The sequence below is a fragment of the Pristis pectinata genome, chromosome 34 (assembly GCF_009764475.1).
Source record: "Pristis pectinata isolate sPriPec2 chromosome 34, sPriPec2.1.pri, whole genome shotgun sequence".
Taxonomy (NCBI): Eukaryota; Metazoa; Chordata; class Chondrichthyes; order Rhinopristiformes; family Pristidae; genus Pristis; species Pristis pectinata.
In genome coordinates this window covers 2,756,081-2,770,217 of record NC_067438.1, presented here as the reverse complement: position 1 = coordinate 2,770,217, position 14,137 = coordinate 2,756,081, and the positions used below count along the sequence as shown (strand labels likewise).

General features: G+C 53.7%; 1 protein-coding gene across 1 annotated transcript in view; it reads left to right on the top strand.

Annotated features, from left to right (window-relative positions):
* The window catches only part of LOC127585812 (regulator of G-protein signaling 3-like), a 56,474-nt gene extending 47,605 nt beyond the window's left edge, over window positions 1-8,869 (top strand). The window contains 5 exon segments of the mRNA XM_052043509.1: window positions 1,296-1,434; window positions 4,248-4,323; window positions 4,325-4,396; window positions 4,398-4,436; window positions 5,407-8,869. Of these exon segments, the coding sequence (XP_051899469.1) occupies window positions 1,296-1,434; window positions 4,248-4,323; window positions 4,325-4,396; window positions 4,398-4,436; window positions 5,407-5,592 (512 nt within the window). The 3' untranslated portion in view covers window positions 5,593-8,869.
* The last annotated feature ends 5,268 nt before the right edge of the window (window positions 8,870-14,137 follow it).

Below are 14,137 nucleotides of genomic sequence, written 5' to 3'. Positions count from 1 at the left end.
AAATCTGATGGCGGAGGGGAGGAAGCGTGTTCCTGAGTCGTTGAGTGGTGGGTCTTCAGGCTCCTGTACCTCACTCCCGATGGTAGTAACGTGAAGAGGCAATGTCCTGGGTGGTGAGGGTTCTTAGTGAGGGATTCCGTCTTCTTGAGGCACTAACTCTTGAAGATGCCTTCGATGGTGGGAGGTTTGTGCCATGATGGAGCTGGCCTGAGTCTGCAACCCCTTGCAGCCTCTTGTGGACCCTGTACATTGGAGCCTTCATACCAGGCTGTGATGCAACCAGTCAGGATGCTCTCCACTGTACATCTGTAGAAATTGTAACAGTCCTCAAACTCCTAATGAAGTAGAGCCGCTGGCATGCCTTCTTCATGATTGCATCAATGTGTTGGCCCCAGAAACAGACCCTCTGAGATGTTGACACACAGGAACTTGAAGCTGCTCACCCTTTCCACCGCTGACCCCTCAGTGAGGACTGGTGTGTGTTTCTCCCGACTTCCCCTTCCTGAAAGTCTGCCATCAGTTCCTTGGTCTTGCTGACGTTGAGTGAGAGGTTGTTGTTGCAACACTCAACCAGCCGATCGATCTCACTCCTGTCAGGATGGAGGTATGGATTTATAAAGATAAAGGGGGTAGATACAGAGAGAGAGACCTGAGGCATGGACACTGAGAGACAGATGGAAGATGGTATGAGATGGAGGGATGGATACATATAGATGCAAGAACAGAAGGATGGGGAGATGAGATCTCCAGGTATATAAGCACATAGTCTTCTTCCCGAGTGGGTGCTAAAAATTGAGAGGGCTCATCTTAAACTTAAGATCAGAGGTGAGAGATTTAATAGGGACTCAGGGGCAGCTTCTTCATGCAAAGGGTGGTGCGTATTTGGAATGAGCTGCCAAAAATAGAGGTTGAGGCTGGGCACATCAGCAACGTTAAAAGCCATCGAGGTAAGTCCATGGATAGGAGAGGTTAGTGGGGGCCGTGGGCCCAACCTGGGCAGATGGGACGAACTCGCTGGGCAACACATTCGGCATGGAGGAAATGGGCCGAAGGGCTGTTTCCCTGCTGGATGACTCCATCATGAGATGAATCGTTAGGCTGAGTCTGATGGTCTCCCCGGAGCCTCTGATATTCCCGTGTGCGGGAATCTCCTGGAAACTCACTGCCCTGTTGCACTGAACAAGAAGCTGGAGGAACTCAGTGGGTCAGGCAGCTTCCATGGAGGGAGATGAAGATGGAGAATCGACGTGTCGAGTGGGGGACCCTTCATCTGCTCCAGATCCTTGTATCTCCAGCTCGCCCTGTGTTACGTGGGGCTGGTGGCCGGCCCTGCAGTGGGGTAGAGGCCCCCTCTGCTGGCGGTGAGCTGGTACTGCCGAGCCTCCTGGGGACCAACGCAGGACGTTGCAGGCTGGGTTACCTCTGGCTTGGGCGGTGAGGGGAGAAGCAACAGTCAGGGCCCAGACTCCGCTGAGTTTCACAGCGCAGAAACAGGCCCCTTTGGCCCAACTTGTCCATGTCAACCAAAGTGCCTTCTTGAGCCTGGTGAAGGGTCTCGGCCCGAAATGCCGACCGTTCATTTCCCTCGACAGATGCTGCCTGACCTGCTGAGTTCCTCCAGCATTTTGTGTGTGTTGCCTTCCTCAGCCAATCCCATTTGCCTGCATTTGGCCCGTATCCCTCTGCACTTTCCCTATCCATGAACCTGTCCAAATGTGCTTTAAACATTGTAGTTGTACCCGCCTCTACCACTTCCTCTGGCAGCTAGAAAAAAGTTGCGTGAAAAAAGTTGCCCTTTAAATCTTTCCCCTCTCACCTTAAACCTGTGCCCTCTAGTTTTAGACTCCTCCACCCTGGGGAAAAGACTATGACCGTCCACTTTATCTCTGCCCCTCATGATTTTTTAAACCTCTATCAGGTCACCCCTCAGCCTCCTTCACTCCAGGCAAAACAGTCCCAGCCTATCCAGTCTCTCCTTATAACTTCCACCCCCCCCATCTCAGCAACACCCTTAAAAATCTTTTCTGCCCCCTCTCCAGCCATATCACATCCTTCCTGTAGGGTGCAGTGACCAGAAATGCACACGATATTCCAGGTGTAGTCTCACCAACGTCGAATGTGTCCAGCTGCATTCGCCATCATTTCACTGAAGCACATAATTTTCCTGCAGAGCTTGACAGAGTGGATGCGGGAATCATTTCCCCTGGCTGGGTGTCACTGCCACAGGTCACAGGGCAAGGAACTGATGCAGGACTGGGATGAGAAGGACCTAGTTCATCCGGGAGGATGTGGAGACTCGGTCAATGTATTTTTGAGAGAGATTGATTAAAGGGTATGGGGTCAGTGCAAGGTAGTGGCACTGAGGTAAAAGATCAGCCATGGAAACAAAACAAAAACTGCATATGCTGGAAATCTGAAATATTAATGTACAGAGGGATCTCAGGGTTCAAGTCCATAGCTCACTGAAGTTGGCAGCACAAGTAGATAGGACACTAAAGACGGCATATGGCATGCTTGCCTTCATTGGTCAGGGCATTGAGTATAAGAGTCAAGAAGTCACGCTGCAGCTGTATAGGCTGCACTTTGAGTATTGTGTGCAGTTCTGGTCGCCCCATTACAGGTGGAGGCTTTGGAAAAGGTGCAGAAGAGGTTCACCTGGATGCTGCCTGGATTAGTGGGTATGAGCTCTCAGGAGAGGTTTGCACAAACTTGCATTGTTTTCTCTGGAGCATCGGAGGCTGAGGGGAGACCTGATAGAAGTTTATAAGATTATGAGAGGCATAGATAGACAGAATATTTTTCCCAAGGTCAGTTCTGGTCACCCTGTTATAGGAAAGATGTGGTTCATCTGGAAAGAGTGCAGAGGAGATTTATGAGGATGTTGCCAGGACTAGAGGGCTTGAGTTATAGGGAGAGGTTGGCCAGGCTGGGTCTTTATTCCTTGGAACGTAGGAGAATGAGGGGTGACCTTATGTTTATAATTATGAGAGACATAGATAGGGTGGATGGAAGCAGACTTTTCACCAGGGTACCAAAACCAAGGGACATAGGTTTAGGGTGAGAGAGGAAAAGTTTAAAAGGGACCTGAGGGGCAACTTTTTCACGCAGAGGGTGGTGAGTATATGGAACGAGCTGCCAGAGGAAGTGGGTGAGGCAGGTACAATAGTATCATTTAAGAAGCACTTGGATAGGTCCATGGAGGGGCGGGGCTTGGATAAGATTAGATAAGATCTCTATTAGTCACACGTACATCGAAACACACAGTGAAATGCATCTTCTTGCATAAAGTGTTCTGGGGGCAGCCCACAAGTGTCGCCACACTTCCAGTGCCAACATAGCATGCCCACAACTCCTAACCTGTACGTCTTTGGAATGTGGGAGGAAACCGGAGCACCCGGAGGAAACCCACGCAGACACGGGGAGAACATACAAACTCCTTACAGACGGCGGCCGGAATTGAACCCGGGTCGCTGGCGCTGTAATAGCGTTACGCTAATCGCTACACTACCGTGAGGGATATGAGCCGAACGCAGGAAATAGGGACTAGCTGGGTGGACACTGTGGTCGGCATGGACTGGTTGGGCTGAAGGGCCTGTATTCGTGATGTATTGCTCTATGACTCCATGATAGGGTAGAACTAAGTACTAGAGGACATGCATTTAAGGTGAGAAGGGGAAAGTTTAAAGATGTGCGGGGCAGGTTTTCTTACACAGAGAGCGGTGGGTGCCTGGAACGGGCTGCCAGGGGTGGTGGATATGACAGTGGCAGTGGTGTTTAAGAGGCAGTTAGACACATGAATACGCTGAGAATGGAGGGGTATGGATCATGTGAAGGCAGAAGGGATTTAGTTTAATTCAAGCATCGTGTTCAGCACAAACATGGTGGGCCGAAGGGCCTGTTCCTGTGCTGTACTGTTCTGTGTTGATAGCCAGTAAGTGCCAGAAACACTCAGCAGGTCAGGCAGCGTCTGTGGAGAGAGAAACAGTTAAGGGAGACTCCATCAGACCTGGGAAAAGAGAAAAAGTTAATCTGGGTCACAGTGAATCCTGTAGGAAGCCAAGGGAATTTCTTTGAGAGAGCAAAGATGACATGCTGTGTAACTTGTTGCTGATGTGGATCAGGCAGCCAGGGAGGTCAAGGAAAAGGGTCGGGAATAGTTTCTGGAAATACAGGGAGAAGGAAAGAGCAGAGAGAACGAGGGGCCAAATGGCCTCTTGCTTCTATTTCTAGCGTTCCCCACTCTGCAGTCTGCTCCTCTCCCTACAGACGGGCTCCATCGCGTTCAAGGCCTTCTTGCACACAGAGTTCAGCGAGGAGAACCTTCGACTTCTGGCAGGCTTGCGAAGACTACAGGAACACCAAGTCCTCAGGCAAACTCGCCTCCAAGGCCAGGAAGAATCTTCTCCGAGTTCGTCACCATCCACGCCCCCCGGGAGGTAAGGGTAGGGGGGCAGGAAACAGCAACACCCCACCAGGCAAGGTCAGGCTCCAGACGGGCCGGACGGCTGAGAGGGAGGGATGGTCATGATGGGGGCCGTCACCAGATGCTCCCCCACTTCCTCCCATCTCAGCATCAGCCATGTCCCAAGGGGTTTCAGGGAAGCACCAACGGGATTGAAGCTGGCACCGAACACTGGTTCAGGGATAGACCAAATGCTTTGTCCCAGATGGAGATGTTCAGGAGGAACGTGGGGGGGGCAGGGGTTTGTCAGTGGGTGGAGAGGTTCAGGGGGCATTCCAGATCTTGTGGCCCAGACAGCTGAGGGCACATCAACAATGGACCAGTGATTGGATCTTCAGTGTGACCCCACACCAAGCTCAGCTGGGTACTCCCTCGGCTCCCCTCCCCTCCCCTCTTCCCTCGCTCCCCTCCCCTCCCCTCACTCTCCCCCTCCCCTCCTGTTTCCCCTTCTCTCTCCCCTCCTCCCTCCTCTCACCGCCTCCCTCTCACCCCCTCCTCCTCTACCCCACTCTCCTCCTCCTCCCCTCTCCCTCCTGCTCTGACCCCCCCCTCCTCCTCTCCCCCTCCCTCTACCCCTCCCTCCCTCTTCCTCTCCCCCTCTCTCCACCTCTCCATCCTCCCTCCCCACCTTCCCCTCCTCCTCTCCCCCTCCCCTTACTCCCTCCCGTTTCTCCTCCCCATCCCCATTTGTTTCTCCCTTTCTTCACTTCCCTCCCTCCACTCCCTCCCTCCCTCCCCTTTCCCTCCCTTCCTCTGCTTCCCTCCGCTCCCTCCCTCCCCCTGCTTCCCTCCACTCCCTCCCTTTCCCTCCCTCTCTCCCCTTCCCTCCCCAGCCACCGACAGAATGGAAGGGGAAGGTAATGTCTGTCATCTGCCTGAACTGACCCCCTCCCTCCGTCTCTCTTCCCACCACCCCCCCCCACCCACTACCCACCCCATCCCAGGTCAACCTGGACTCCTCCACCCGGGACGCGACTTCCGTCAACGTCCTGAGCCCCAGCCGCACGACCTTTGACCAGGCCCAGAAGCGGATCTTCAGCCTGATGGAGACGGACTCGTACCCTCGCTTCCTGCGCTCCGAGCTCTACCAGAAACTGGCCAATCCCAGGCAGCTGAACGGCCTGGACTAGGCGGAGTTATCAGAGGAGCAGGGGGTGTCGTCGCCGAGCGGGGAGGGGCCTGGCTGGGGCAAGAGGTCCCGATGACCACCCCCACCCCACCTCCTGCATGGAACACACCCCGACCCCCCCACAACACCCCGATTCGCCGGGACGTCTTCAAACCCCCCCCCCACCCCCCACCCCCCTACACACCCCTCCCTCACCGGCAGGGAGGGAGAGACTGACCCAGGAGCTCCTCCGCGCCATTGCCAAGGCGACTGTGTGCAGACCACCCAAGATGGCCGACGGCGGAAAGGGGGAGCAGGAGAGCAGCGGGAACGTGATGCCTCACCAGGCCAAGGAGCCGGCTTATTTATTGCGGGGTCTCACGAGGAGATTTGTCGGTGGGAGCGGTGGGGGGGGTGGGTGTGGAATCCGTTCTCTTTGTCGGAGGGATGGAGGGCGATCAGCTCCCTCCCTGGTTCTCTGGGCTCTGAGGTGACCGATGATAAGGGCGATGTGGGACTCCCAGAGAGGTCAGGAGTTGTCCCAGGGGCCGGGTAGGTAGTTTGGGAGCAGAGGGGTGGGGGCATCCTTTCTCCCCCTTACGTGTGTGTGTGTGTGCGCTCCTAATGCATGGACTCGAGATTCTCCAAACCATGATGGGTACTGTATGGTTGTCAATGGATATGATGGGCTCAAGGGCCTGGTTCTTTGCTGTATCACCATCCCAGAATATTCCTCCTCCACTCAGAGCCAGGCGTGGGTCCGGAATTCCGGGGATTCAGTGGGGCCTTCTCATCTTTCAAGGGAGCTCTGAGCACTTCCTGAGTCTTTCCCTCTGCTCCCCGCCTGTCCCCCCCCCCCCCCCCCCCCAGTGACCCACGGGGAGAGCTGGGATGGATGTTTGGCTCCGGGAGCCTGGCGTGGGGCAGGTGATCGATGGGGCTCGGGGTGGGGTGGGTGTGCGGGTGACTGAGGGTAACTGGGGGCTCAGTGCTGGGGCGGCTGGGCTGGGGGAAGCGCTGAGTTTACTCGGGTGGATCCTGAGGTGACCTGATCCCAGGGAAAGATGGGGATTCTGACTGGGATTCTGTGGTGGGTTCCTTTGGTGTTGTTGGGTCCTGGATGGAGCTGGTGTCACTACAGCCACCTTAATTCCCCACAATTACCCCGTAATTCCTCACAATACCCATTAATTCCCTACAATTACCCCTTAATTCCCAACAATTACCCCTTAATTCCTCACAATTACCCCTTATTTCCCCACAATAACCCCAAACTCCACCCCAAACACTGCCCTCAAGCTCCTTCCTCCCCCCTCCAACCACATTACCACCGTCCCCACCCCCCCACCACCCCCCCCCCCCCCCCCCACTGACCCCCAGCTCTCTGGATCGGGAGCCAGTGTTTGTGGTAAAACAACATCTGACAAAGTGGGAGTCACTGAAAAGCGAGCTGGCAGGAGTTCAGGGCCGGCAGGTTCGGCAGGTGCGAAAGGACAAGCTGGTGAGGTCACAGAACCTTGGACGACAAAGGGTGTTGGAGATCTGATCAGGAGAAATGAAGGAGGGCGTGGTACGTGCAGGCAACTGGATTGAGAGGGGTCTCTTGAGGAATACAGAGTGTCGGAGAGAGGGAATAAATTTGGAGGGCAGAAAGAGGCCATGAAATACCCTTAGCACGTAAGATTAAGGAGAATCCTAAATTGGTATTGGTACTGATTTATTATTGTCACTTGTACCGAGGTACAGTGAAAAACTTGTCTTGCATACCGATCGTACAGATCAATTCATTACACAGTGCAGTTACATAGAGTTAGCACAGAGTGCATTGAGGTAGTGCAGGTAAAAACAATAACACTACAGAGTAAAGTGTCACAGCTACAGAGAAAGTGCAGTGCAGTAAGGTGCAAGGTCACAACAAGGTAGATCGTGAGGTCAGAGTCCATCTCATTGTATAAGGGAATCATTCTATAAGGAGGAAGAGGGGAGCCCAGGAAAGAGTGGGTCCTCCTAGGGACCAAGAAGGTTCTCAATGTGTGGAGGGAGGGGACTTGGGTGACGTCCTAAATCAATATGTCTGTATTCACCAAGGAGAAGGATGTGGAGGAGTGAGTTTGGGGAGGGATGCACTGATATTCTGGAGCAAGTGTTTAAGAAGGTGGGGGTGTTACATGTCTTGGAATGAATACATGCTCGGGGGCTGGAAGAGATCCATCCCAGAAAAACATCCAGCTCTGTTGCAGGGAGGAGATTGCTGGGGCCCTGTTGGAGATCTTTGCATCTTCGTTAGCTACAGACGAGGTACAGGAAGACTGCAGGGCAGCTGGGATAAGCCAGCAAACTACAGGCCAGTGAGCCTTGCGTCAGTGGCGGGGAAGTTATCGGAGAAAATCCTAAGGGACAGGATTTATGTGCGCTTGGAAAGGCAGGGGCTGATTGATGGCAGTCAGCGTGGCTTTCAGAGGGAGAAATCTCACCTCGTGTACTTGACTGAGTATTTTTGAGGAGGTAACAAAGGAGATCGACGAAGGCAGGGTGGTAGGGCATTTAACAAGGTCCCATGTGGTAGGCTGGCTCAGAATGATAAAGCACATCGGATCCAGAGGGCTCAGAATGATAAAGCACATCGGATCCAGAGGGAGCTGAGGTGCAAGGATTTTTACACAGATATCTGGAACGCTGCCAGAGGGGTTGTCAGATGCAATCACTACGTTTAAGAGACATTTAGACATTACATAGGCGAGACACAGAAGGAAACGGTCCAAATGCAGGCAAATGGGATTAGGGTAGATGGGCAAGCGTGGATGTGTTGGGCCAAAGGGTCTGTTTGTGTGCTGTACACCCCGTGACTCCCCTTCTCCCAACCACAATACCCCCACAGGCTTTCTTCCTCTTTCCCCCATGAAACCACTGCATCCACCGATACTTCCTCTCCCTCCTCCTCCCCTCCCCACAGCAGTCCTCTGCCCCCACCCTCCCACCTCTGACTGTTGACCATTCACTCGGGGTGCTGGGAAGTGGCCTCGCACTGTGCCACTCACTGAGATCAGCGTCTGGGACTCACGCCTGATCAATGAGTGCAGCCCTCCCCGTCTCCCCACACCCCCGCCATATGCTCTTGAAACACCCTGGGTCAGATTGGACCCAAGAGTCCGCAGCTTCCCCCTTGCCCACCTGCTGTTGTGTGGCAGAGGAAGAGAGGGGTAGGGATGGGGATGGAGGGAGCTGGGTCCGGCATGAGACGAGTTCTGAGAACAGAGATTGTCTGCTACCATGTACATTAAAATAAAAAACTACATAAACCCAAGGAGTCAGTCCGGCAGTGCACTAGGACACCTCCACAGCCAGGCTTCAATAACCAAAGTTCCTCTGTGTTACCGATGGCCCTTACTGCGATCTGGTGCACACCGCACTGGAGAACGAGGTACCTCGGCCCAAGCTGTCTCACAATGCAATCCCATTCCCCACCAATTTTCCCTGAAATCGATGCTCCCCACGTTCCCATCACCTCCCGCCAGATTGCCCCACCTGCTTCCACAACAAGGAGGAAGGGGCAACACACAGCAGCCAGTTAACCCACCGACCTGCGTGCTGTTGGGATGTGGGTGGAAACCGGAGCACCTGGGGGGAAACCCACCCGGGAGAACGCGCAAACTCCGCGTGCACAGACAGTGCCGGAGGTCGGGATCGAACCCGGGTCTCCGGAGCCGTGAGGCAGCGGCTCTACCAGCTGTGCCCACTCTTGGCCGGAGGTTCTTCACCTCCTCGTGGACAGGATGTTAAATTCACCTGGGTGGCAGTAAATGGGTATCACCTAAGCATCAGTGACCCTGCACGCTTCCTGGGTGCTCCCGACTGCAGGTCACACAAGTGGAATATCTGGCAATGGATTTGATATTCTGTGTTGCCACACTCCCAGGGAGTTTTCCTGCACCGTAATTAAATCCTGGAGCTGTTTTGGCCAACATCTGGGACAGGAGACTGCAGATGTTGGAAACCTGGAGCAACAAACAATCTGCTGGAGGAACTCAGCGGGTCGAGCAGCATCTGTGGAGGGAGATGGACAGTCAACGTTTCAGGTCGAGACCCTTCATCTGGACTGAGGAGTTCATCTGGACCCATTGATTTCCTCCGGCATTTTGTTTGCAGGCCAGCAGTTGTTGCCCATCCCTGATTGAGAAGCTGGGGGATGAGCTGCCTTCTGGAACCACTGCAGTCCTTCTGGTGAAGGTGCTCCCACCGTGCTGTTGGAGAGGGACTTCCAGGGCTTAGACCCGGTGACAATGGAAGGACTGGCAATATATTTCCAAGTCAGGATGGTGCTTGACTTGGAAGGGAGGCTGGAGCCAGTAAGGGCAGAATTACCTCTCTTGGTCAAAGTCAAAGTCGAGTTTATTGTCATATGCACAAGTACATGGAAAAAACCAACAAGATGCTGGAGGAACTCAGCAGGCCAGGCAGCATCTGTGGAGAAAAGCAGACGGTCAACGTTTTGGGTTCTTTTGTCCATCTATCACTGCTCTGCTTTTCCCTCCCATATACTGGGCTTCCCCTTTTCCTATCTTCAGTCCTGTAGAAGAGTCCTGACCGGAAAACGTTGACCACCTGCTTTTCTCCACGGATGCTGCCTGGCCTGCTGAGTTCCTCCAAGCGTCATTGTGTTTTTCATCTGGGTGCAATGAAAAACTTACTCGAAGCAGCATCACAGGCACACAGCGTCAGGTACACAACATTCACAGGAAAAAACATAAATTCAGCATTAATTATACACATATTTTACAAGAAACAATTTGTAGAAAGTAAGTCCATTGTAGTGCAAAGTGGTCATCTTTTTGCTATACTGAGGTAGTGATTAGGGTTGTGCCGGTTGGTTCAAGAACCGAATGGTTGAAGGGAAGTAGCTGTTCCTGAACCTGGTGGTGTGGGACTTCAGGCTTCTGTACCTCCTGCCCGATGGGAGCAGTGACGAGAGGGCACGGCCCAGATGGTGGGGATCTTTGATGATGGACGTTGCCTTCTTGAGGCAGCACCTCCTGTAGATACCACCGATGGTGGGGAGGGAGGCGCCCTGTGATGTATTGGGCAGAGTCCACTACTCTCTGCAGCTTCTTACGTTCCCACACATTCGAATTGCCGTCCCAGACCGTGATGCAACCAGTCAAGATACTTTCAACAATACATCTGTAGAGGTTTGTTGGGGTTTTCAGTGACAAACTGAACCTCCTTAACCTGCCGAGGAAGTAAAGATGCTGGCGGGCCTTCCTTGTGATTGCATCTCTGTGCTGGGCTCGGGTGGGAGAGGTCTTGGGTTTGAGAGTAACGTGGGTGAGTAACTGCAGTGCCTTTTGCAGGTGGCACACACCGCAGCCACTGTGCGCCCGTGGAGTGACTGAATGTTTAGAGAGGTGGATGGGGTGCTGATCGAGCGGGCTGCTTTGTCCCGGATGGTGTCGAGTTTCCCGAGGGTTGCTGGAGCTGCACTCATCCAGGGAAGTGGGGACTGTCCCATCGCGTTCCTGACTTGTGCCTTGTGAGAAAACCCTGGGGCGGGGTCAGGGAGTGAGTCACCTGCCACAGGGTCCCCAGCCTCTGCTCCATTCTTCTTGCCGCTGTGTCCATGTGACTGGCTTCTGATCAGTGCTGGTTCCCCAGGATTTTGTGGGGCTGTCGTTGAGTGTCACTGGTAGGTGATCAGACCCCCTGTCATTGGGGATGTACTCCAGACCCCTGCAGTGTCCACCAGTCCCGGGAGTCCTCTAGAGAGCCAATTAACACCTAGTTCTCCCTCTCCGGGGACCCTTGGGCACGGATGTGTCCTTGGAAGAGGGGTGACAATGGAACGCCTGGCTGCCCGCTGCCTGGACCCATGAATGACCACCTTGTTCAGGCCCAGGAGCAGACCAACGAGGAGCATCCCCCAACCGACTCGTCGCCCTGTGCACTGGGTGCCCAAAGGTCAGGGCAGTGGGGCTGAAGTGCAGGTACATGGTTTGGAAAGATTTAGAAGGTTATGGGCCAAACACTGGTAAATGGGACTGGCTTGGATGGGGCACCTTGGCCAGTATGGACAAGTCTATTTCCGTGCAGTATGACTCTATGATCTCTCTAAGAGCAGCCAGACCGTGAGGAGCAGCCCCTTCAAATGAGGGCTGTGACCTCTCATGGAACATGGAACACAGATTCCCTCCAGGAATGGGAAGTGGCCTGGGAGTCCGTGACCCACCTTAAATGCCCACTGCTCTGTGCAGCCTGCTTCCCACTGAAGAGTTGACAGGGGCGTGGTTGCTATGGAGACTCCCAAGGCCCAACATGGGGCTGGTGTGGGAGTAATCTCTGCTCCTTCCCCTCTGACCCCTGCCCTGCAACCCCCCCCTCCCCCGGCTCCCCTCACTCTTTGCCGTTGCTGTCCCGTCACCCCATCCCAGGGTGGGGGGAGGCGTCGGGAGATTCGGCGAGGGGTGAAGGGGTCCCAGTCACAGGTGAAAGTGAAAGGCAGTGCCTGTACCTGATGTGTCTCATTCCTGAATCCCAGTGGGAAATGGACAGGATTCCGCTGGATCCTTGGCCCGCAAGGAAAATTGGAGCAGGAGTAGGGACACTCGGCCCCTCTAACCTGTCCCCAACGTTCAATGTGATCACGGAGGATCTGCAGCAGGCCTCAGCTCCCCTGAGATGTTGGTATTGGTTTATTATTGTCACTTGTACCGAGGTAGAGTGAAAAACTTGTCTTGCATACCGATCGTACAGGTCAATTCATTACACAGTGCAGTTACATGAGTTAGTACAGAGTACATTGAGGTAGTACAGGTATAAACAATAACACTACAGAGTAAAGTGTCACAGCTACAGAGAAAGTGCAGTGCAGTAAGGTGCAAGGTCACAACATGGTAGATTGTGAGGTCAGAGTCCATCTTATCGTATAAGGGAACCATTCAATAGTCTTATCACAGTGGGATAGAAGCTTTCCTTAGTCTGGTGGTACGTGCCCTCAGGCTCCTGTATCTTCTACCTGATGGAAGAGGAGAGAAGAGAGAATGTTCCGGGTGGGTGTTGTCTTTGATTATGCTGGCTGCTTCACTAAGACAGTGAGAGGTAAAGAGAGTCCAAGGAGTGGAGGCTGGTTTCTGTGATGTGCTGGGCTGTGTCCACAACTCCCTGCAGTTTCTTGTGGTCCTGGGCAGAGCAGTTGCCGTACCAAGCCGTGATGCATCCAGATAGGATGTTTCTATGGTGCCTTGGTAAAAGTTGGTGAGAGTCAAAGGGGACAACCTGAATTTCTTTAGCCTCCTGGGGAAGTAGAGGCATTGGTGAGCTTTCTTGGTCATGGCATCTACGTGATTTGACCAGGACAGGCTGTTGGTGATGTTCACTCCCAGGAACTGGAAGCTCTCAACCCTCTCGACCTCAGCAGCATTGATGTAGACGGGTGCATGTACACCGCCCCCTTTCCTGAAGTCAATGAGCAGCTCTTTTGTTTTGTTGACATTGAGGGAAAGGTTGTTGTCATGACACCATTCCTCTAAGCGCTCACTGATCCTTGCAGGAAGGCACTGTTCAAACCCCTTCCACTGCCAGCCTTTACAGCCACACTCTGCTTCTGCCCCTTCTCCCCATCCTCGAACGAGCACCATCACAGGACTTGTACTGACGTCGAGACACACGAGACTGCAGGTGCTGGAACCTGGAGAAACACTCGGGGTGCCAGAGGTCAGGTGGAGGGAAATAGACAGCAGACGTCTCGGGACGAGACCCTTCGTCTGCACTGACAGATCGATGGGAGACAGCCAGTGTAGAGAGGTGAGGGGGAGGGGTGGAGCAGGAGCTGACAGGTGAGGAGGGGGCGATGGGGAGCAGTTTACTGGAAGTTGGAGAGTTGGGCTGCAGACCATCCAGGTAAACTGCTCCCCCTCTGTCCCCTTTCCTTTCTCCTCCTGATCCCCCATCACCCTGTTTCTTTCCCCTCCTGCACCTGCCCATCACCCACACACCCATCCCACTGGTTCCCCTCCTCACGTCCCCCACTTGATCCCGGGCTCCGCCTTCCTGTCCTATCAGATTCCACTATCTTCAGCCCTTTTGTCACTTCCACCAATCCCTTCTCAGCCTCGGTCGCCACCCAATAACATCTGGAAGACACTTGGATGGGTACATGGATGGGAAAGGTTTGGAGGGATGTGGGCCAAATGTGGGCAAGTGGGACAATCTTAGGCAACGGTCAGCATGGATCAGTTGGGCCGAAGGGCCTGTTTCTATGCTGTATTGCTGTATGACCATAAGACATAGGAGCAGAATTAGACCATTTGGCCCATTGAATCTGCTCCGCCATTCGATCATGGCTGCCTTATGTTTTGCTCTCAACCCCGTTCTCCTGCCTTTTCCCCGTAACCTTTGACACCCTCACTAATCAAGAACCTATTAACCTCTGCTTTAAATACACCCAATGACTTGACCTCCACAGCCGTCTGTGGCAATGAATTCCACAGATCACCACCCTCTGGCTAAAGAAATTCCTCCTCATCACTGTTCTAAAGAGACGTCCTTCTATTCTGAGGCTGTGCCCTTTGGTCCTA